This window comes from Hipposideros armiger, unplaced genomic scaffold, assembly GCF_001890085.2.
Source record: "Hipposideros armiger isolate ML-2016 unplaced genomic scaffold, ASM189008v1 scaffold_59, whole genome shotgun sequence".
NCBI lineage: Eukaryota > Metazoa > Chordata > Mammalia > Chiroptera > Hipposideridae > Hipposideros > Hipposideros armiger.
Genome location: NW_017731409.1, coordinates 2,414,745 through 2,434,690, shown reverse-complemented (window position 1 = coordinate 2,434,690; position 19,946 = coordinate 2,414,745). Strand labels below are relative to the sequence as shown.

The 19,946-nt window shown below is 51.8% G+C and overlaps 1 protein-coding gene across 1 annotated transcript in view; it reads left to right on the top strand.

Annotated features, from left to right (window-relative positions):
* Window positions 1-19,946, top strand: part of PLEKHH1 (pleckstrin homology, MyTH4 and FERM domain containing H1) — a 50,370-nt gene that overhangs the window by 24,906 nt on the left and 5,518 nt on the right. The window contains exons 5-23 of the mRNA XM_019641275.1: window positions 1,132-1,213; window positions 1,337-2,097; window positions 5,337-5,415; window positions 6,029-6,120; window positions 7,600-7,750; window positions 7,950-8,092; window positions 9,127-9,237; window positions 10,146-10,232; window positions 10,568-10,729; window positions 11,692-11,772; window positions 12,131-12,313; window positions 12,724-12,832; window positions 13,654-13,766; window positions 14,395-14,571; window positions 14,940-15,037; window positions 15,454-15,631; window positions 16,618-16,773; window positions 17,749-17,849; window positions 18,637-18,778. Coding sequence (XP_019496820.1) covers window positions 1,132-1,213; window positions 1,337-2,097; window positions 5,337-5,415; window positions 6,029-6,120; window positions 7,600-7,750; window positions 7,950-8,092; window positions 9,127-9,237; window positions 10,146-10,232; window positions 10,568-10,729; window positions 11,692-11,772; window positions 12,131-12,313; window positions 12,724-12,832; window positions 13,654-13,766; window positions 14,395-14,571; window positions 14,940-15,037; window positions 15,454-15,631; window positions 16,618-16,773; window positions 17,749-17,849; window positions 18,637-18,778 — 3,006 coding nt within the window. The remainder of the gene's footprint in view (window positions 1-1,131; window positions 1,214-1,336; window positions 2,098-5,336; window positions 5,416-6,028; window positions 6,121-7,599; window positions 7,751-7,949; window positions 8,093-9,126; window positions 9,238-10,145; window positions 10,233-10,567; window positions 10,730-11,691; window positions 11,773-12,130; window positions 12,314-12,723; window positions 12,833-13,653; window positions 13,767-14,394; window positions 14,572-14,939; window positions 15,038-15,453; window positions 15,632-16,617; window positions 16,774-17,748; window positions 17,850-18,636; window positions 18,779-19,946) is intronic.

Here is a 19,946-nt window from a genome sequence, read left to right as displayed (position 1 = left end):
AATGTACCCTTTTAGCTATTTTTTAACTGTACGATTTAGTGGCAATAAGTCCTTTCACAACCATCACCACTGTCTATTTCCAAAACATCCCATCACCCCAAGTAGAAACTCAGTACCCGTTAAACACAACTCCCGTTCTCTTCCCCGCCTCCAGTCCCCTGAACAACCTCTGTTCTACTTTGCACCTCTATTCATTCATTTTCATAGTTCATCACTTGCTACATCTTTGTTTAGGAAACTGGGGACTAGAAGCTACAGTGTTGCTAGCAGAAAAACAACAACAAAAAAACCTCTTTCTAAACACGAGGAAAGAACTGGAAGTTTGGAAAAGGACACTCATTTTTTCTTCCTCTGTCCTTACACAAGTGGCTCACACCTGCAGGGGGTATCTGCGTATTTTGCCTTCCATCCCCTTCTGTGGATGCACACCTCAGGTCACTTGTTAGACCACAAGTTCTTGGGGACAGAGGTGATGCCTCCTTATTGCAGAGCCTTGACCTCTTGCTAAAAGGAGTGTTGGATTACATTTAAAAGAAAATGCAACTGTGAGGATGGATCTCATAGACATTACATTGATGAAAAGAAGCCAGACACAGAAGTACACGCTGTCTAATTTCATTTCTATAAGAGTCCACAAATGAACACAACTAAACCAATGTGTGTAGGGATTCATACTTAGATGGTAAAAGGCAGAAAGCAAGTAAGTGAGTCTGGTAAACTTAGAAGAGCAGTTGCCTCTGTGGGACGGGAAGGACGTGTGATTGGGAAGGGGCAAGTCTGGGGCTGTCGGGATGCTGGCAAATTTCTTAACCTGGGTGGTGGTCACATGAGTATTCATTTTAGCATCATTTGTTAAGTTGTTCATTGATGTGGGCTATAGTTTTCTGTGTATGTGTTATATTGCACAATTTTAAACAGCTTAAAAATAACTAGAAAAGAAAAGTTCAGGGGTTGCCAAATGGAATTCTATCCCAACCCAAACTGGTTAGCACAGAGGGAGGGAGGGGTCAGGGTTAGCACGTGTTCTTTTTCAAAGATTTGATCTTTAGAAAGGATTTTAATCTGATTTTGAATTATATGTCTAAACCTATAAGTTCAGTGTTCTAAATGTTTTTTGGTTTTTTGGCCTAGCTTGAGATGGAGAATCAGCACCTGAAAAGCTGTAATCAGTGCCTGGTGGAGCAGGTGGGAGCTCTTCAGGATGCTCTAGAAGGTAGGTGGGTCAGTGCGTGCGTGCGTGTGTGTGTGTGTGTGTGTGTGTGTGTGTTGGGATGTGTTGGGTTGTGGGACTGAATTGAGGGAGCTCTCAATATGCCTGTTTTTGCTCTAACCATAGCTCTTCAGATGGCACCTTCAGGGAAGCTGCCGGTGGCCCCCCAGGAAACCCCAGAGCAGGATTCTGCGCATTCAGGGCTAGGAGCCCAGCCAGTGGGGCAGGACAGTGGTCCTCAGGCCCAGTGTGCCCTGAAGGTGGTTCTGCCTGCACCTTCTCCAGATTCTCTGCAGAATAAGGACTCAGTCCCTAAAGTGGGAAGCCCCTTGGAGGAGTTCAGCTCCATTCTGGTCCGTCCTGGGGAAATATCAGGGGCCAAGACCCTTCCAACTCGTCTGAGAAGAGAAGGCTCTCCTAGCCAGCTGTGTGTGAAGACTCACACCCCCAGACGTGGCCTGGCTTCCTGGGATGAGAGCCTGGTGACTGCTCAGGGAGGCACACTCCCTGGGACAAAGACCTCTGCCAGGGAAGGTGGCCCAGGCTATAGCCTGACCCTACCTAAGGTGCGGGCTCCCAGCACCCCCCGGGACAGTGTCCAGCTGGCTAAGCGGCACCATAGCCAGCCCCAGGTGGGCCCTGGGCACTTCAACCACGTGGTGAGCATTGAGATTGGGACCCTCTCAGCCCTCCACCCCTCTGGCCTTCCCAAATTGAAGGCCCGAGTTGAACTCCGGGAGGAACCAGAGAAGATGGAAATGGGGGAGCAACCCCCAGCTGGGAAGAAGGAGGAAAGAGAGAACCCAAAGGCCCCCAGAGCTGAGCTGGAGGAAGTGGAATTGGGGAGCAAACCACCCACACCACCCCTGCACCGGTTTCCATCCTGGGTAAGAGGCTACCTGGGGGCTGGGCAGAGGGGCAGAGCTGAGGATGTGACCACTGTCCATCGAGCACAGCCGCACGCTGAGCATGAGACCAGACTGTCACCTTCATGGTGCCTCTGGGAGGCGGGTTCCACCGAGCCTGCCCAGACCACCCAACCAGCGAGGGGCAGAGCCAGGATTTGAAATGATTGGATGGTGGCTGGCTGGCATGTCCTGAGCAAGCACTCGCCATGTGCCACATACCAAGCTGGGTGCTGGATGCACATTATCTTGTTTAATGTTCATGATGCTGAGGTGGTAAAACTCAGAAAGCAAGGAAGTGAGTCTGGTAAACTTAGAAGAGCAGTTGCCTCTGTGGGGCGGGAAAGACTTATGATTGGGAAGGGGCAAGTCTGGGGCTGTTGGGTTGCTGGCAGATTTCTTAACCTGGGTGGTGGTCACATGAGTATTCCTTTTAGCATCATTCGTTAAGCTGGTTATTGGTGTGGGCTATAGCTTTTCTGTGTGGTAGCTAAGAGCACAGGTCCCAAAGTTAAGCCACTCAGGTCGAATTGCTGATTCTGTGACCCAGAGCAAGTTACTAAACCTCTGTGCCTCGGTTTTCCTATCCGTAAAATGGGGATAATAGTACCTCCTTTACAGGGTTAATACGTAATAGGTACTTGCAGTAGTGGGTCATAGGCATTGGCATTTATGTGTTGGCTGTTATTATTTCTGAGCTTCCTTATTTGTGCCACTGGATAAAATGACATGCTGTCTGGTGGAATTCTGGTGGACTGATCTGGGGCGGGGATACTAATGAAACAAAACCAGCCATGCATTAATCTTTGTAGAGCTGCATGATAGGCACATGAGGTCGTTCGTTCTTTATTCTGTTCTCCTTTTGTGTCTGTTTGACATTTTCCATGACAAAAAGTTAAAATGAAAAGGGGGGATGGGTGGATGGGCATTAATAGGTAGCACAGGTCAGTGATGAGGGTAAGATGAGATAATGGATGTTGAGAGCTTAGTGCAGAGCCCGCCATAAGGGCCCTTACATGCTGTTTTGCTTTACAGATTAGGAAAGTGCTGTCTCCACAGACTTAGATACTTGCCCAGGGTCATGTAGCAGTTAGTGAGGGGCCAGGCTTTAAATATAGTCCCAGCTGTCCCCAGAGCCTGGCTCTAACTCTCCAGCTGTCCTGCCTCAGGGGACATTGGAGAGCTGGATGTCTGAGGGTCAGGCTCCTGGCAGCACAGGGAATGGGGTACTGGGGGAGTGGTACCACCCCACACCACTGTCTGGGAGGCCCACCTTTTCAGCAGCACCTCCCAGGGTCTCCTTTTGAAATGCTGTTCATCTGGGCGGCCTCACCACCCCCAGGCTTATGGGTTGCATCCTTATCAGTGTTTGCTGCAAGGGGACCTGGATGACCTGAGACACAGCTATGCCTCGGGGGAGGGCTAGGAGGTCCCCCAAGGCCATCCAGCCGTCAGGCCATGGGTTGCTGGCTGTCCCTGAAGCCTCAGAATCACGGGAGGGCCACAGCATGCTGCCTGCGGAGAGGAGGTATAAGGTGGGAGAGCAGCCGGCAGACAGGGAGCAAAGGGGCAGGCGGGGCCAAGGTGGAGAGGCTTTCAAAATGGGGGAAAGGCCAGGCAGCCAAGTTGGAATGCCATCAGAACCACCCCTCCTCTTGTTCGTTGTTGTCTTGTAAATACCAATGCTCTGGAATCCTAAAGCAGAGGTGGGCAGTGAGGGAGCTCTCAGCAAGGGACGCACAAGAAGGCTCAGCTCCATCTGGTCCCCAAGACACGATCTCTCCTGTCAGCTTAGGAAACCACAGTGGCCAGACAGCCCAGCCTTTTGTCTCAGGTGGGACCGACTGGGCAGTCACTCTCGGTAGGAAAAATCAAGACTGAGAATTCCAAGGACATGTCTCCATTGGAGGGAGTTGGAGATCCTCGTATATTTGCCAGAATAGAGTTCGCAGAGCCCTTTGTTGACCTTCAAAATCACCTTAGGTGAGTTAGGCACTAGATGACCTTTTGTAAAACACTCCTATTTGTTGATGATAGTTGCCTGAATCCCTAAGTGATAGTGAACCTAAATTCCACAAGCTTCACTTTCATTTTCTCCATGAAGTGTGAGGCCTGTTTTTGGTGTAATTCCACCACCACTACTGGCAGTAATCTTTTTTATGCCTAATTTTACTACTTGGACTCAGTTTGTCTGCCCCACATAAGCGCAGGAATTCCCTGCCGGCTCGGGTTCCCCTCCTGGGACACCCTCACTGCCCCATCTCTCTTACTGGCCCAGCCCTGTTCCTACCTCAGGATCTCATCCCAGTTGTTTGGAAGCTGGGACACATTCTACCTCCCTCTCTCCCCCAGATGCCTCAGCCCCCATTGCGCTAGACAGGCTGACCTTCTCTGGTCCTTGTGACTCACCAGTCACCTGAGGGGGCCTTTGTTGTCTTTTTATCTTGAGTGGAGAAAAGAGATACGGATAAAAAGAAATACAGGCGGGGCCTCTGGGTTGTTTGGGAACCATTAGAAACCATTAGAAATGCTCCCCAGGCCTGTGGGCCTACTTCAGACCCAGGGTACCCCACCCCCGGGGGTGAGGGAACACTTGAGGGTGGCTGTTCCCATCCTTGTGTCTTGTACAGTCGGCCTCTCAGGCCTGGGTAAGCTAGACAGGCTTTGTAGGTTGGACAGAAGCCTAGCCATGATGTAACATTATTACTGTAGGGGAAAAAAAGTGTCCCAGCTTCCAAACAGCTGGCTTAGAAAAGGGCATGCCCTCACCATGGGGCTCTGACGTCTTCATTACCAACACCCCACTTTTGGGGTGAGAGCCCGAGACCCAAGAGCTGTAAGATGTCTAATTCAGACAAACAGGTCACTGATCCCTCTCCTCGTGAACTTCATTACCCAAGGGAAGGGTGGTGGTGAGAGAAGGAGTGAATGTCTATTGGGCACTGATTACAGTCCAGGTGTGAGATGTTTACATTAATAATTTCGTTTGGTTCTCACAGCAGCCTGAAAGATGAGTAGTATTACCCCCATTTTAGAGTTGAGGAGACTGAGGCCCAGAAATGATGTAACTTACCCATGATTCCCCTCTCCCAGTAAGCAGCCGAACCTAGATGTGGATGCAGGTCTGCCTGCCTCCAAAGCCGTGCTTTTTTCCACACCCCAGGAGGGGCTGGGGTGGTCACAGTGCTGAGCTCTGACCCTCCGCGGACCTCTCATTCCAGGAGAGCCGGATCTATGCTGTAGCCACATCGGGCATGCATCTCTCAGACGTGTCTCCCAGGAGTAATGCCACCTGGTGTGGTGAGTCCCAAGTGGAGTGCCCAGAGTGGGCAGGGTGGGCATGTAGGGGAGGAGAGGACTGTGAGCAACACCCAGGGCTGGGGTCACCTGGCACCCCATTCCCTCCCCCAACAGGTGAGGTTCAGGTGAAATCACACAGCTAGGGCTGCCTTGGAGAGTTGAGCACATCACCGGCTGGGTGGGTGCGGCCTTGAACAGAATTATATAGCCAATTACAGAGCTGGAAAGGATTTTATAGAGGAAGGACCCTCCAGCCCAGCCTCCCACCTGCCCTGGCTTCCCTTCAGCAGTACAAGGGCTGGGAGGAGCCCCCAGTGCCTTGATTTAGCGTACCCTGAAGGAGCCCCGTCCCTACCTGCCAGCCACAGAATCCCCGCGGTGATGTGACAACCCCATAATGCATGATTGGTAACTCACTCTTGCAAGAGTGGGACTGAAGAAGGCCTTGGCCCGCATCCTGATAACTGTCCCCTGGTCTGTCACCCAGAGTGCTGTTTCAGGAAACATTGCCTGTGGTTTTCTTCTTCACTCACTTCAGGTCTCTGCTGCCCCCACACCTCTCACTGGGCTAGGGCACTTAAATTAATCTCATCGCTCTTCCCTGCCCCTCCAGGTTCGAGGCCTCCTGCCCTTGCGTCCCCTGGACCTTTCTCTGGCCTTGTCTACAAGAATGGCACCGCGCCTGTCTACACCGCCCTGAAGGGGGTAAGAAGCTGCTTGCTGTCTGAGGAGGGGGTGTCCCCATCCAGAGAGGGCCCCTGTCCATGCAATGGCTGGAGTGGAGCTCCAGGGTCAGGTTTCTGCCCACACATGACTCTGGCAGGGAGCCCAGCTCACCACACATCATTTTATTTTTATTGTTGGTCTTTATTAGATTATTATTAGAAACATTCCACATTCACAAAAATTTGAATCAATATGATTGTGGGCAAAGTAAAAAGTTAAAAGTTAAACCTATGGCTGTGCCACCTGTCCTCCCCATCTTATCACGTGTGGCCCAGAGGGCAGTGGGGCCCCTTCCAGAACTTTTCATGTGTTCCTACACACACTTCCATAACATTGCTACATTTTTTTAAATAAAAATCAGCTCTATCTGCAACATGAGGTTTTCATGTACGTTTTTGTCTCCTTTTAATATTGGTTTTTGAAATCATAGCTGTTATCCTTTAGAAAACTTTTTATAGAAGAATAAAGAGCCAGAAGTGAAGTTTCTTCTCATGTTGCTTTTCCCTAATTTCTAACCACAGAAGCAACTGTCATGAATGGTTTGGTGACTATTCTGTAAGGCCCCCTGCTGCATCTACAAATGCATTACACATGTTCTGTCTTTCTCACACAGGTGCACACCCACACACGCACACAAAGGGGATCACATTATACAGGTCGTTCTCCCCCTTGTTTGTTCACCCAGCCATGTGCCAGGTCTTCCTGCCATACCTCCACAGACGGCTCCGCCTCCCCTTGTAGGCCTGCCCAGCACCAGCCAGTGTCAGTGTAGCTGCCCATAACTACCTTAACCAGCCCTCCACTGATTGACAGTTTAGGTCATGTCTCTGTTTTCCTCTAAAGTCAGGGGTGTGATGAACATTGTGCGAATACATCTCTGTGTACATATATACATATTCCTGTAGGACAGAGTTCTAGAGGTGGATTTTATGGGCAAAGGATATGCATGTTTTAATTTTTGACAGTTAGTGGCAAATTATCTTCTAAAAAACTTTATCACCCTACACAGTACCCTTTTCTCCACAATTTCACCAACATGGAGATAATCAGTCTTTTTAAATGTCTGTCCGTGAAGGTGATCGCTCCTTTCGTTATCCCCACCCATTTTTAAAGCTCCTGTCTCACGAGGCCCGTGGTGTGGCTTTCTGGCCCCCTAGTGGCAGGGAGTAGTGGGTCACAGTGGTCAGATGCTCAGCTGGGATGGGACTGCTGCTTTGGGGGCCACAGAGGATGGTGTCGGGGGAGGGAGGCCTGAGGAGAAGCATGGAGGTGAGGACACAGGAGTAAGGTCGGAAGGGATGGTTGTGTGTTGGGTGTCCCGGCTGGGTGATGGCATCCATGTGCCCCAGACAGGCTGTGTTGGCCGCACCCTGGGCACCTGGAGCCAGAGTGCAAGTGCAGGTGGGATGGGGCTTGTTTTGCAGCAAGAACTGCAGTGGGGAGGGGCCTGTCTTGCAGAGAGCCACGCAGATCAGCACCGTGCCCTTTGTGGACGAGTCCTCTGGGTCCGACGATGACTGCAGCTCTCAGGCAAGTTTCCGCACGTCGGTCCCCTGCTCTGAGTCAAGGAAGACCAGCGGACTGGGCAGCCCCCGGGCCATCAAGAGAGGTACGGAGAAGGGAAGAGGAAGGGGTGCAGGGCAACAGGAGACCCCTCACCTCCTCCCACAGGCAGTCATATGTGGTGGTGGTGGTGGGGTCCTTGCTTGATCTCTGCCCATGACCCTCGGCCCCAGACTCGGGTCTTGGGTGGATGAGTTTCTGGGGAAGGTGTGGGACCCAGACCTTGACTCCTGCCCCTTGGCCAGGTGTCTCCATGTCTTCGCTGAGCTCTGAGGGTGACTACGCCATCCCTCCGGACGCCTGCTCCCTGGACAGTGACTACTCAGAGCCTGAGCACAAACTACAGCGCACCTCATCCTTCTCCACTGATGGATTGGGCCTGGGCGGGGTGAGCTGGAAGTGTGACCCCACCCCAGGGGGGCTGAGGCAGGGCAGGGTGGGAGCTGCCTGCCTGGTGCCATCGGCGCAAGAGACCGGTAGCAACAGTGAGAGGACGGGCTCCTGGGATTGGTGAGGGTATGGAGGGGGCCAGGGGGCTTCCCCTGATGTGAGGCCATGCGGAGTGGGATGGGGTGAGGGGTGCAGTTATGGAGATGGGCACACACAGACCCCACGGAGAAGGAGAGGGAGCCTGCGGAGCTCTTCATCAAACCAGGAGTTGCCAGTTTAAAAGCCCACTATGGCCCACCAAGCCCCAGGAGTTTACACACATTACCTCGTTTTAGCTCCACGCTGACCCTGGAATTCTGGGAACTAACATTCATTGAGTTCTTACAGTGTGCCAGGCACCGTGCTCTATGCTTTTCAAGCACTGTCTCATTTGTCTTCACAATCCTGTCAGGATTATTACCCCATTTTATGGATGAGTAGACCTGAGGCTCAGAAATGTGCTATGACACACTGGAGCCAGCAGTAAAAGCAAGATCTGTCATTCCCAGCCTTTGCTCCACACCACCATGCCGCCTTTGTCTTCCCCTCTCCTGCTCAATGAACCCTCCGCCCAAGCCTGCTGATGTGCACATTATTCCCCAAACCTCTGTCTCCCTTCCCTGCTGCCTGAATGGCCTTGTTCCTCCTCCTGGCTCATCTTTGAAGGAAAGGCTGACCTCTCCTTCCGAAGCCGGTTAAGCCCTTTCCCGAAAGCCCTCCCTGGCTGGCCTCTCGCTTATGCAGCCCCTGATCTGCCATCTTCTCATGGTCAGGTGTATTCCCCAGCCAGTAGGACCCTTCCATAGCAGGACCACCCATGCTTTATCTAGTCTTCTCTGAACCCTTAGCATGGTGCCCTGGAAATGCTCAATAGTTATTTTTCTAATGATAAAGCAGTGACTCACCTGGATCGTTTTGACCCGTGTGGTGTCCAGGAACCTCGGTGATTTCCCCCCTGTCCACCCCTCTTCTCTGCACCTTCTACCCCTGTAGGAGTCACTGGAGAAGTCGGGCTACCTGCTGAAAATGGGGAGCCGGGTGAAGACATGGAAGAGGCGCTGGTTTGTCCTGAGACAGGGACAGATTCTGTACTACAAGTCCCCGGTGAGACCCTCATTTCCCGGGACTGTAGTCTATAGGACCCCACCTCAGACTATGTGAGGGGGAGCTGGAAGAGGGGTAATGTAGCCTATGGTCAGAGGGCAAAGGTCTGGCAGGTGGGGAGAGGCAGCCTGGCTGGGCAGCTGAGGCTTTGAGCCACACGGGTACCATGAAGCTGGTCACTGGTTCTCACAGTGAAATCAGGCACTGAGCAGGCAAAGGCAAATTCTAGATGAGTTGACTTGGAGATTCTTTCTTCCTTCAGAAGCTGAGCTCTTCCTTTGCCTGGTCCTATAAAAGAACTGTTCTAACTGGAGAGCCTATTGCTTCCTCCACCTCTTTCCTATACTCTTTGGAATTAGGGCGCCTCAGATTTTGGGACCTCGTTTGAGAGGCCCTCCCTGGATAACCGATGTTAACGTTTTAAAGAGGGCAAAAAAAACTTGTGCCTTGTGCAACTCTAGTTGATTGGTAGTGGCTGTCTCAAACACCTTGTTAAGGATTCTGGGCCTGTATCGCTCAATTAGCAGTCATGCTCTGATTGATTAGTAATGTCTGCAGTGGCATTGGAAATGGTAATAGTGAGATATGCCACTTATTTGCCACACTTGGTATAAAAGATGTAGTGGAAAGAATTTAAGGGCTTTATAGCTCAGTAATAACCTGATGGCTTCTGACCAAATTTTAAAGGCTCAATCTATTCTATTTGAGGCCTGGGTCAGCAGGACCCATGTCTCTGATCATTGCTCCTTTTTAGCTAGAACCAGGATCCAGAACAAATTACCGATCATGCCATAGCCCAGGAAAGCTTGGGAATCACTTTCTCCTTGGCCTATGACCTGGAGTAAGAGGGGAAATGATGTGCTCTGGGAAGGCTCCAACCTCTTTCCTTCCCATGCCTTTCTTTACAGAGTGATGTCATCCGGAAACCTCAAGGTCAAGTGGAGCTGAACTCTCGTTGCCAAATCGTTCGAGGAGAGGGTGCACAGACATTCCAGGTGAGCATGGTCCTGGCAGCTAGAATTTTAGACAGAAGAGGTACTGGGTTTTGGATATAGCTGTGATAGAGACAAAAATGGGGCAAAATGGGTATATGTGAAAGACATTTCAAATCCTAATTTGTGAGTATGAGGAAGGAAGAAGAGACAGAGTGTGAAAGATAGAGTGAAGGTAGAATAGACAAGGGAAACAAGATAAGGAGGGAAAGAAGGGAGGGAGCACCACGGTAGGAAGAAAGAAGGCCAGGGGTTCAGGAATGTGTGCCACCCCAGAGCCATGTTTCTGTTATTCTATCCTTCTGTGTCCCCGCCCCCAATCCCTTACTCCTCCACAGCTCATCTCTGAGAAGAAAACCTATTACCTGACAGCTGATTCGCCCAGCCTCCTGGAGGAGTGGATCCGAGTACTACAGAGTCTGCTGAAGGTTCAGGCCACTGGGCCTCCAGCCCTGCCTCAGGGTGGCACCAAGCCCACCGTGAAGGGCTGGCTGACCAAGGTATGGATAGGCCTGGTGGGGGAGGCATACAGGCCTCCTGAGAGTCAGGGGAGCCAGGAACAGGAGTGCCAAGGAGCGGTGGGTCCCCTCCTTACACGTAACTCCTTTCTCCAGTAATTTCCTCACAAGGATTAGCTGGTTGGCCTCAAACATGGTCTGACCACTCAGATCATGGTGAGTGATCCTCTGGAAACAGATTAGCTATTCTCAAGACAGAAGAAGGAAAGGAATGCCTTGTACCCATTTTGAGGTCATTATGGGTTGCCCCCCATCCCCACCTGTACCCACCAGTATGAATAGTGAGGAGCCGCAACCTAGGTGAGGTAGGTGTGGCTACTCAAAGACTTATAATATCCCAGACCTGCCCTAAAGATATTTCAGTTAGGGCTCTTCTGGTTGCAAGGAGCAGAGAAGCATGTTATTATAGCTTCTTATAATAAGGGAAGTTATTATAGCAAGGAAGCACGTTAACTAGGCCCAAACACCTTCAGGAAGCAAAGCAGCTTACAGGAGCAAGCTCTCTCTCTCTAACCCCTGCGTCCCCATTCAGCCTGTGTTCACTTCAGTCTCCTCTGCCTGTGAACAGCTGCTATCCCCTCATGATTTACACTTGCCTACCAAGGCCCTTCCCTCCTTCTCAGCATCCTTACAACTCCAGCCTCTGCTGACTCGCAAGTTCTTCCCATGTTCACATTCCTGAGACAGGACATCTCATTGGCCTGGTTAATCTTTTAATGGCAGGTCGCACAAGGATGGATGGGGTGTCGTATGGTACACACCATGGCCCCTTGCTGTGAAAGGGCTGCTTCAGTTAGTCAGGAGCCTGGGTGGCATCTGCACTAAGGACCTGAGTTTGTCCAGAGGTTTTGAGATCTGCTTCCCTGTGGCTTCTCTTCGCCAGCCCTGGTTTTACTTCTGGGGTCACCTGATTCTAGTAATGCTGGTTCATTTCTGTCTTACAGGTAAAGCATGGCCACTCCAAGCTGGTCTGGTGTGCTCTCGTTGGCAGAACCTTCTACTACTATCGGAGCCATGAGGACAAGGTACTTCCCTGCCTCCCAACAGCACCTGCTCTCTCTTGCCCCAGAGCCCATTCCTGTGGCTCCATGTCCTGACGGAAGGCCCCAGCTTTACCCTCCACCCCACCTGACCCCACAACAAGTACGAAGCCAGCTGTTGGCTCCCTCTCGAGTGCATGGGCAATGTGCATGGCCCACCGACTCTGCCTGTGGGATCTTCCTGCACTTCTCCAAGCAAGCCTCAGCCAAGCAGTCTTCCCTTCCCATCCTGTTGTCTGTCCACGTCCATGATTTCTAACCCTACACGGCCTGAGGGTTCAGAGAGAGGAGACTCCCCTGTCCCCTGCTAGCTCTCCCGTTCACGGAAGGCTCTTGTCCGCAGCGACCCCTGGGCCACCTGCCTGTGCGGGACGCGCGCATAGAGGAAGTAGATCGATCCTGTGACTCAGATGAAGACTACGAGGCTGGAGGAACCCGGCGGTTGCTTTCCTCCCACTGCACCCTGGTGATCCACCCCGCAGAGCACAGCCCCACCTACCTCCTCATTGGCACCAAGCATGAAAAGGTAAGGGATGGGGCTGGGCCCCCATGGCCAGCTGGGACCTGCGATTCTCATCTTCCCTTCTCTCTTTCCCCTGAGTTTCTCCAAATTCACATTTATTCCCCTCCCAGACATTTTGACAACTAGTAGTCCCTGATTAGGAATATTCCTTATATTGAATTCTCTCCCAGTGGCCAACATATCTTCACTGGGACCATGAGATAGAACCACAAGCTTAGAAGCTAGGGTTCATGTTCACCTGATCCCGAGTCTTTCCTTTTAGAGATTGGTGGCCTTGACTTGTGCTAACCAAACCAGCTGAACTGCCCCCCTCCCCCACCCTGGGCTCGGCCCCTTCAAGAAAGCCTCCTAGAAGCTCTTGACTCCATTCTCCCCACCCCAGTTCCATCAGATGGCTTTCCATCCTCTTCCAGGATACGTGGCTTTACCACCTCACAGTGGCCGCAGGTGGCAGCAGTGCCAAGGTGGGCACTGCCTATGAGCAACTCATTGGAAAACTGATGGATGGTGAGGGAGACCCAGGTAAGGCAAGGGTGGCCATCGTGGCCTCGGTGAGAGTGTGGTGGCTGGGTAATTGTTGGTCAAGAACCCAAAGAAAGCACTACTGTACCCCAAAGCTGTTTTAAAACTGTCTAAGCCACAGAAGGGCAGTCCCGTCCCAAGCTCCAGGGCCCCTGTCTCTGGTGAAGATACTGAGGTAACCACTCTATCTAGGGGAGTTTATCTGGGAAGCCTGGGTCAATGTTTCACTTTGATTAACCTGCAGCTTTGCTGGCTGGGCAGAGGGTTGAGGAAAGGAAGGAGCTGGTTAACCTGTAGTTCGGATTTGTTAATCAGTAAGTGAAGCCTAAATTGGGATCAGGCTAACCAAAGCCTGGGATGTTTTGGGGGTCTTTATTTTGCTGCTGATTCTTAGGAAGCAGAGGCACTAACAGCACACACACCACCGTACTCCTTTACTGCTGCTCCACAGCTTGTCTATTTCAGGCCGATACACGCTCTCCATCCAGACCTGACACTGCAGGGAGGGAGCCTCCCCTGCACACACATGCTTGCACGCATGCCCACAACCTCTCACACTCGCCCCTATTGCATGCAGCCCCACTAGCGGAGCAGTAGCCACCTTCCTGTAAGCCATGCTTGTGAGTGTGCTAAATGCAGCACACAACTGCATACCCCACACTCTGGGTTTATGTAACCTGGCACAACCTGTGTGTCCCAGACAGTTAAACCCTCGTCTTTTCCACAGATCTAAGTGGGGGTGGGGGTGGGGGTGGGGGTGCGAGGCGACTTCCCTCTTCACTGGTAACTAATGCTGCTCTCCGCTGCTGTGCTTTGGGCAGATTCCCCCCTCTGGAAGCACCCCATGCTGTGCTACAGCAAGGATGGGCTGTACACCTCCCTCACCACCCTGCCCTCGGAGGCCCTGCAGACGGAGGCCCTCAAGCTCTTCAAGGTAAAGTGGGAGCAGAGCGCAGGCCCACCCACTGGTGGTGGGTGCCCTTGCCAAGTGCCCAGGGTCTCCCTTGAGCAGCTCTGCCCACCGTGGTGATCCTCAAGTGGAGGAGACCCATGCAGTTAGGGGGTGGCCCACAGAGGGATCTGAAGAGGAAGGAAAGGAGTCCCACAGGGTCCCCCCACTTCCTGTGTGGCAGGGAGGCCGGAAGCTCTGGGACTTAGTTCAGGAGCCCTGCAGAAGTGCCGGTGAAACTCCCCCTGGAGGAGCACCCTCCTCCTCTCGTGAACAGCAGGAAAGCCAGGGTTGTGTTGCTTCTGGACCTCAGAGATGCTGACCTATTTTAGAATGTCTTTGTGCCTGTCTGAATATTCTGTTTTTAAAAAAATGAATATATCTTGCTGATGTCATGGAAACATTTAAAGAAGGAAAGATTCATTCCAAAGTAGCCTTCTCAGCCAGCATAGATGCTCTCAAGCAGTAACAACGCTCCCTCTGAGAAGGGCCATCTGCGGGGAACAGGAGCCTCCCCTGAGCCCAGGAGGCGGGCAACCCAGTCACACTGTCACAGAGGATGCTAATGAAGGGGCTGTTGGGCTGCCTGTGCTCACTGTCGTTTCCCTGCCAGTCCTGCCAGCTCTTCATCAATGTGCCTGTGGAAGCCGCCTCGGTGGACTACCACGTGTCCTTGGCCCAGACGGCCCTGCAGGTGTGCCTGGTCCACCCCGAGCTGCAGAGCGAGATCTACTGCCAACTCATGAAGCAGACCAGCTGCCGCCCACCTCAGAAGCATTCCCTCATGCAGGTGGGCATCCCCGGGGGGGGGGGGGACAGCTGATAGGAGTCATTGACAAGGGCTGTCCAGAAGGTGGGAAATGTTGAAGGAGGCAACGGGGCAGGTGTCCTCTGAGCCTGGTAGTCAGTGAGCAGCCTCAGTGCTCCAAGTTGCCTCAGCGCAGCTGCCGTCTCTTTGCCCCTTCTGGGTGTCTGTGTACAGTCAGATTGTGTGATTGTTATTGTGGACAAAGTCTGACCAAGTTGGCCATCCAGTACCCGGAGAAGTTGGGGGCTCTGATCTGGAGAGAGAGCTGAAGGCTGTATAGCTCAGGACTGTGAGGGCTGGCAACACTGCAGACCCAGCACTCACTCCACGCTGCCTGTGTCCCCTGGCAGTGCTGGCAGCTCCTGGCTCTGTGCGCCCCACTTTTCCTGCCCCAGCACCACTTCCTCTGGTACGTCAAACAGCAGCTCCAACGCCACGCAGACCCCAGGTGAGTGAGCGCCATTTCCTTGGCTGCTGTAGCCCGCCTGACTGTGGTGTGATTAAGAGGGATGCAGGGGAGACAAGGATGGATCAGATCACCCCCACCCTCAGAGATTTGCTCAGTGGTCATGGAGACTTCACCCATTGCTGTGTACACAAATGGGCATGTATGGATGTTTTGTGGGGGCTCATGTGAAGCTACATTGCCCCCAAATTATTCCTAAATGTTCATTCTATGTTGCCATGTTCATATAGGCCCTGAATTGCAAATGAACACCCCCCAGGCCAGTCTAAAGGGCTTTTTTCACAGCTGGCCCCATCTGCAGACTTGGTCCTCTCCAGGTCTGGGGAGGGAGTCGGGGTGTCATGGTGGCAGGGAGTGGATTCTCTAGTATTCCCTTCCTCCTTCACCTGTCTTTGTAGAAATGAAACTGGCCAGTATGCCACCTACTGCCAGCGGGCAGTGGAGCGGACCCTGCAGACCGGGGAGCGGGAGGCCAGGCCGTCACGCATGGAAGTGGTGTCCATCTTGCTGCGGAACCCCTTCCACCACTCCCTGCCCTTCAGCATCCCCGTGCACTTCGCCAATGGGACTTACCAGGTGAGGAGGTGGGTGCGCGCCCTGGCCTGTGTCTTCTCATATTACCACAGGGCCAGGTGGGTGCTAAGCCTCCTTAGGCTCGGCAGATTTTTTTTTTTTTTTAAAGATTTTTGTTGGGGAATTGGGGGATGGGAACAGTGCTGGGGAATTGGAGGAAGGGGAACAGACAAGTTGCTGTCGTTTTGTTCTTCAGTCTAGTTGTGGAGGACGTTGCTTCACTGGCTCAAGTTGGCACCATCATTGTGCTCTTCCCGGGCGAGGCAGATAAGTCGCCGGCTTCTGGACGGCCGCTCACTGCGGCTGCTGGCCGCTCACGCTGGCTGCTGGCTACATACAGTAGCCCATGGCAACCCACTGCCACAGGGGCTGCAGCCTACGCCATCACCGGCGACTCACGGCAGCCCAGCTCCAGGTTGAGCTGTTGTTCAGCATCTCAGCTGTGGAGGACAGTGTCACTGGCCCTCATATGTGGGATTCGAACTGGGATCCTCTGGCGTTCCAAGCCAGTTCTTAACCATCGCGCCACTCGGCCGGCCCTCGGCAGATTCTTAACAGGCAAACCCGCAAAAGGACAGGCCTGAATGTGGGGGTGGGAGTGGGGGTGGTTTGTGCTAGTGTAGGCAGAGCAAGGAGCTTGAATTGCAAAAGGGCTCCACTATTTGATATCCTGGAAGTAGATCTTTTAAACCCACTGTATGAACAGGGAAGCTGAGACACTGACCAAGAAAGTGGCACAAAAAGACTTCCTCTGAGAGGGCGACAGTACAGGAGAACCAGGGCTTATGTCCCATTCCAGTTTCCACTGGGCAGGCGCGTCCCTTATGCACGCACACTCTGCATGTGAATACAGAATATTTCTTTGGCTCTTGCATTCGCTCTTGCTGCTTGCAGCCGAGCCTCTGCACCTTCCGGACACAGACCCTTCTGCAAGCCCTACTGCGCTCTTCTCAGGAAGCCCCTCTGGGATTACCACCTCTCCCCTACAGGTCGTCGGTTTTGACGGCTCCTCCACAGTTGATGAGTTCCTCCAACGGCTGAACCAGGACACAGGCATGAGAAAGTCATCCCACTCTGGCTTTGCCCTCTTCACGGATGATCCTTCTGGCAGGGACCTGGAACATTGCCTTCAGGGGAGCGTCAAGGTGATGGCCTCCCTGCTAAGCCAGTGGAGTTTTGGTGGTGGGGAGAAGCCCGTCTGGCGAGGGGTGCCTGACTGTTTTGCAGCCTGTTTGGTGCTGAGCCCAAGGTGCTCCCGTGGGCAGGCATTTCCGTGCCATCCTAATATGTACCCTCACAGGCAAAGTGGTTTGTGTCCTTGTCTCTGGAGAGAAGATCTCTATACCCCTCCCTGCCTTGAGTGGCTGTGCAGCATCCAGGGGAAAAGCTGCTTCTCAGCCGGCGTAGAAAGGACAGGGAGGCACCTCTCAGCAGCAGCCCCAACCGAGCCTGCTGCCAGTGACATGTACACATACATGGGCTGACAACTGTATGCCTGGACCCACCGGAGGTCGTGTCGCACATTGGCACCTCGCTCGTACCCTGTCTGCCTGGGCCTAATTATGCTTATGGGTTCACCCACATGTTAAGGAGGTAGATCCTTATGGTACTTCTGTCCTAAAGGCCCTTAAATAGGATTTAAGACCTATCCTGTACTGTGGTCTGCGATGAGAGCCATGGGACATGACAAGTTTGGGCATGTGCTGTAGCACTCGGTGATTATGAGTGTTTTGGGTCCAGTGTCTGCTTTCTTTATGGCAACAGGACAAAGGCTTCGGTAGTGTTTTACCATTGCCTGGAAAAACTCTGCCACAATACCTTCTTTGCAAATGTCCTGGGATCTGTAAGCCTTTGTTCCCTAGTAGGCCTCTGGGTCTATTTGCTGAAGAGGAGGATGGCTGTCGGTGGAATGGAAATGGAGCCGGTGATAGGAGGCCATGGGTTTTGACATGCCTCGCCTCCGGGGAAGCCCCCTCCGATGTTAAGGCCAGTGGGGGCAGCTTCGCTTTGCTGCTCATGCCATGCCCAGGGCTACACCTCTCTGTCTATGAGGAAGTCCCAGGCACCTTGGGTTCCCCTCCTCAGGGCCTTTTCTGACTTTTTCCTTTTGCCTCTTCAAGATCTGCGATGCCATCTCCAAATGGGAACAAGCCCTGAAGGAGCTGCACTCTGGAAAGTCTGAGGGTGGCACACGTGTCGTGAAGCTGATGTACAAGAACAGGTCCTGAGCCCTGCCCCAGAGTGGGACCGAGCATGAGGGCTGCCGCTGGGGTGCCAGCTCATCGCGTCCCCCACTGAATGGCTTGTGCCGCGCAGGCAGGGGCCCCACAGATATAACACTGCGTGGTGGTCATTAGCTGGGGGCCTAGGCTGGCTCTGCCTATCCTCTGTGAGGCCCTGCACAGCTCAGGCTCCCAGTCCCTATACTGAATGTGCACACACACGTGTGCATGTACGCACAAGCATGCACGCGCACACACACACCTGCCAAGGAAACAAACCAACCTCATGAGATGGCTGCATGTGTTACATTAGGAGTGTGAAATTTTGTATGCGCACTGGATATTTAAGGCTAAAGAATACATTGTTCCTACACCAATTCCAGGAAATACAAAAGTAGACATCCTGACTTTTTTACCAATTAGTGAGAAAATTCCATCCCAGACATGTCTCCAGGCAAATAATTTCCATTAGTCTCTCGGAATCTTAGCTTATCCAGTTCCCTAATAAGCTGTGACTCCTGTCACCAGATTCCCTTCACCAAATCCAGGAAGTCTAACAGTTTTTCCAGAATTAACCACGTGCTACTGTTGCTATAAAATCTGAATGGCCCTGTGGGTGCTCTGTGTCGTGCTTGGTGAAATTTTTCTGGAGGTTAAATTGAAAATAGGCTCACAGATGGTATAAAGAGTTGTTTCTTTCTTTAGAAATCAAGATAAACAGATGCAGAGATGGCCTCCTCCGCTTGTGATCCCGGCTGACCTGGCTTCTCACACTCTTCCCTTTAGGCTGTACTTCCGGAGTCAAGTCAAAGGCGAGACGGAGCGAGAGCGGCAGCTGCTCGCCTTCCAAACTAGTGGAGAGATAGTGGCAGGGAGGTTTCCTGTCAACAAGGAACTGGCTCTTGAGATGGCTGCCTTAATGGCCCAGGTAAGGTTCTGTTTGCGGTCAGGAGGGCTAGGACACCATCTTTGGACTCCCAGATAGAAGGCACCACACAGCGTGAAACACAGGAGATTGTGCAGATCCTCTGGTACCAAAGGAGAGGGCGGCCTTGCTGTCCCTGGCTGTGGAGAGAAGCTGACTCCTTACCCAGCAGAGCTCCTCACTGCAGATACAGGCTACGTGCAGAACTCTGCATATGGAATCAGTTCTGGGTTTGAGTTCTAGCCACCTTCCCGTTATGAGATCGTGGCCAAGTCACTGTACTTGTCTGTGCTTTAGTTTCCATTTTTGTATACTGAAAATAAAAATACCTCCCTGCCTGCCCCTATAGGGGTGTACTACATATGATTTTTAAATAATCTATATCACATAATGTGTGTGATAAACTCTATACTTACAGCTGTCAAACATTAGAATTAGGAAAAAGATCAAACTTCGACTCTTTTCCCTGTTACCTTGGGATACCTTCATGGTTCCCATAAGAAAGAGTCTGGTTCTCCATGCTGGAGAGGAATGGGAATAACAGTTGATGTTTAATAAGCATTTATTGAATGGTCTATAGAAGGCCCTGTGCTAAATATTTTATGTATATTAGACCATTATGTTCTCATCCCCACATAATAGATGAGGAATTGAAGCTCACAGAGTTTAAGTAACGTGATTAGGATTACAAAGCTGGTCAATGGCAGAGCTGGGATTTGAGCCAGGTGTGCGACACCAAAGGCCACATCTGGAACACTCTGCTATACAGTCAGTTCTCAATGCTGTCAATCAGTTCTGCGACTTTCAGCGAAACAACATTATAACGAAATGACATTGAACAAAACGTTCTTCGCGGATCTGCTGTACTCTAGTATCTAGCATCTTCAGCCCTGTAGCCCATATTTTTGGATTGGAAGCAAGAATTTCTACATTGTTTTCCTTTGTCTGCCACTCATTAACTATGTCTTTAGATAAGGTACTTAAGCTGAGCTGCAAAATGAAAATTGGTCTAGATAATCTCTAATATTCTAGGACTCTAAGGTTTTTTCTCTAGTGTCTGTGAAATTGGAGATAAAGGGTCTGTTCACAAGAAGTGTTTTTTCACATCCACTCACACCTCCCCAATAAAGTAATGAAGTAATGTTTTTTTTCACCTCTCTCAACAGCCCAT